Source organism: Chiloscyllium plagiosum, chromosome 31 (assembly GCF_004010195.1).
Source record: "Chiloscyllium plagiosum isolate BGI_BamShark_2017 chromosome 31, ASM401019v2, whole genome shotgun sequence".
In the NCBI taxonomy this organism is placed as follows: domain Eukaryota; kingdom Metazoa; phylum Chordata; class Chondrichthyes; order Orectolobiformes; family Hemiscylliidae; genus Chiloscyllium; species Chiloscyllium plagiosum.
The window spans coordinates 2,554,900-2,557,813 of NC_057740.1; the positions used below are offsets into that span (position 1 = coordinate 2,554,900).

The 2,914-nt window shown below is 37.9% G+C and overlaps 1 protein-coding gene across 4 annotated transcripts in view; it reads right to left on the reverse strand.

Moving 5' to 3' along the window:
* The window catches only part of LOC122565142, a 108,780-nt gene that overhangs the window by 78,271 nt on the left and 27,595 nt on the right, over window positions 1–2,914 (reverse strand). For all 4 annotated transcript variants that reach the window (XM_043720808.1, XM_043720807.1, XM_043720809.1 and 1 more), the window contains one exon: window positions 1,202–1,622. In XM_043720808.1, coding sequence (XP_043576743.1) covers window positions 1,202–1,622 — 421 coding nt within the window. The remainder of the gene's footprint in view (window positions 1–1,201; window positions 1,623–2,914) is intronic.

The window sequence follows — 2,914 nt, forward strand, 5'->3', positions numbered from 1 at the left end:
TTCTCCTGCTCCTTGGATGCTGCCTGACCTGCTGCGCTTTTCCAGCAACACATTTTTCAGTATAGGGTGAAAGGGTAAAGATATAAAAGGCACCTAAGGGGCAACTTTTTCACACAGAGAGTGGTACGTGTATGGAATGAGCTGCCAGAGGAAGTGGTGGAGGCTGGTACAATTGCAACATTTAAAAGGCATCTGCATGGGTATATGAATAGGAAGGGTTTGGAGGGATATGGGCCAGGTACTGGGAGGTGCGACTAGATTGGGTTGGGATATCTGGTCGGCATGGACGAGTTGGACTGAAGAGTCTGTTTCCGTGTTGTACATCTCTATGACTCTCTGCCTAATTCCAGATCATAACATGTTAAAAAAAACCTCTAATCTCAGCACTTTTCAAAGTCCCTAAAATCTGCATTCTCTGCCTGAATTTCTAGACAGAAGGAGATTTAATTGTTTGTTCTACCAAAACTTCTCATAACTCTAAGCACATCTACTCAAGCTCCTCTTAATATATGAAGAACAATTCCAGTTTTCTATTCTCATCACAATGAGAAATCCATCACCTTGACATAATTCTAGATTTTTCTGCTCCTCGAATGCGCCTAACCTGCTGTGCTTTTCCAGCACCACTCTGATCTAAACTCATAATTCTAGTAACGCACATCTGTACCTCTCTACAGCCTTGAAATCCATCTAAAATCTGATGCCCAGAAATGAGCACTAGATCTGAGACCTAACTGCTGACTTATAAAAGGTGTGAAGCACGAGCTTTTGGGAGCGCTCCAAAAGCTAGTGTTTCCAATTAAACCTGTTGGACTATAACCTGTGTTGTGTGATTTTTAACTTTGTACACCCAGTCCAACACTGGTACCTCCAAGTTATAAAGGTATGGTACAAATTCCTTGCTTTAGCAACATATTTATTTATTTACAAAACCGGGGATTTGTATGCTGTTTTGACACCTTTATCAAAGTGTCTTCAAAAATTGCAAGCTTCCTCACCACTTCACAATTACAATATTTACTTTATTTTGCCTCTCCTCATTCTTTCTTGCAAAATGCTTCACAGCATGTGAATAACCTCTGTTGGATTAGAGGAGAATAAATAAATAACGATGCTGCCTCTAACAGAACAGGAAATATGTTAAGAATTTTAAAACAGCACAAAAAGATGTGCCATGGAAGCCCATTTTAAAGAAGCAAACCTCTTATTTGGTTCACAGTCCACTACAATCGAAACATCATTCTCGTCTGCTTTGCCAAAACCTTCATCTTTTACGGTTTCACCACTGCTTTGCTCAGTTCTTGGATACTGTCCTTTCTCTGTACTATCAAAATTCAGTTCTCGCATCTCACTTGTGTTTCCAGTCATAAACATTTTTTTGATGCCTGCATTTTCCTTCATAAGTCGTGCAGAGTCCATCTTGGGTGCATCCAGCTGCACATCATTGTCCATATCCAGTGTAATCATATCCTCCACTTGCAGCTCAGCTAGGGAATGATCCTCATCCAGGTAGGTGTCTGTGATGATCATGTATTGCGCCAACAGCTGGAGGTCTTCAGAGGGAGTCTCTACAGGAACTGAACAATGAACTTCTCCTGACCCCTCTGCTGTGGTTCCTTTCTCTACAAGACAATAGAATAGCATGTTTACATACTGTAGCTATAGAAAATGTACACATGGGACTCATATTTCTTTGTATGCTAAAAAATGAATTTTAAAAAATCTCAAATACTTAATCCATTCAGCAAACTAGAAGATCAGTTCATTTTTCATTCAAAAACTGAAAACATTCGTATAAATTCTTGAACTCAACAAGTGTATTACACACTGTATTCACAAATTAATGCCATACATGCATATTGTGAAATGTTCAATAAAAAATAATGCTACCTCTAACAGAACAGGAAATAAATTAAGAACTTTAAAACAGCACAAAAAGATGTGCCATGGAGGCCCATTTCAAAGAAGCAAACCTCTTATTTGGTTTGTATTAAATTACTTACAATGATGACCCTACACATAGTTATAGCATTCCAGAGCTAAAACCTCAGATCCTCGTAATTTCTTCAAAACAGATCGCCTGTCAGTATATACATGAGTAATGTAGATTCATTGGATATAATTATTTATTCATCTCAAATTGCCCATTCACTTTCACCATACTGTTAACTAACTTATTTTGATTTGTACAATAATTCTTTCTCGAAAAGAATGTTGACCCATCACTTCATTTTTGCACAATTTCTGTGATTCATTATGTAGCTTTGCGAAATATGCATAACAACCGGAGCTAGATTGTAAATCACAACTCTGGGGCTTTGCAGTATCCCATTTTGGAACAAACAGTGAGATACTACTCTCCATTTCACTTTGGTCTTTCAAACTTATCTTCAAATCCTAACCCTTTAACCAAGCTTTTGTCCTAACATCTCATTATTATTGCCATGTGTCACTTTTTTGTATATAATGTTCCTGTGAAAAGTCATGGTATACTTTATTATGTTAAAATTGCAACACAAACGTAAGTTAAAACTCTTTCCTTCTGGGACAGGAAATATCACAGGCAAAACATCAAACTCAAGTCTGGTTTAGCGCAACAGAAAATATTGATCAGGTTAATTTTTAAATTCCAATTTTCACTGTACTTTTGTCACACACAATTTGAGAGGTAGTGGGTACAATCGGAAGTGACAATATTTCAGTTGAATAAAGGGAACTATGGAGCTATGAGGGAGGAGCTGGCCAAAGGGATGACAGTGGAGGAACAATGGCAGATATTTCTGTGTATAATGCAGAAGATGCAGGATCAGTTCATTCCAAAAAGAAAGAAAGATCCTAGGAGGAGGCATGGGTGGCCGTGGCTGACGAGGGAAGTTAAGAAACATATAAAGTTAAAAGAGAAAAAGTATAACAT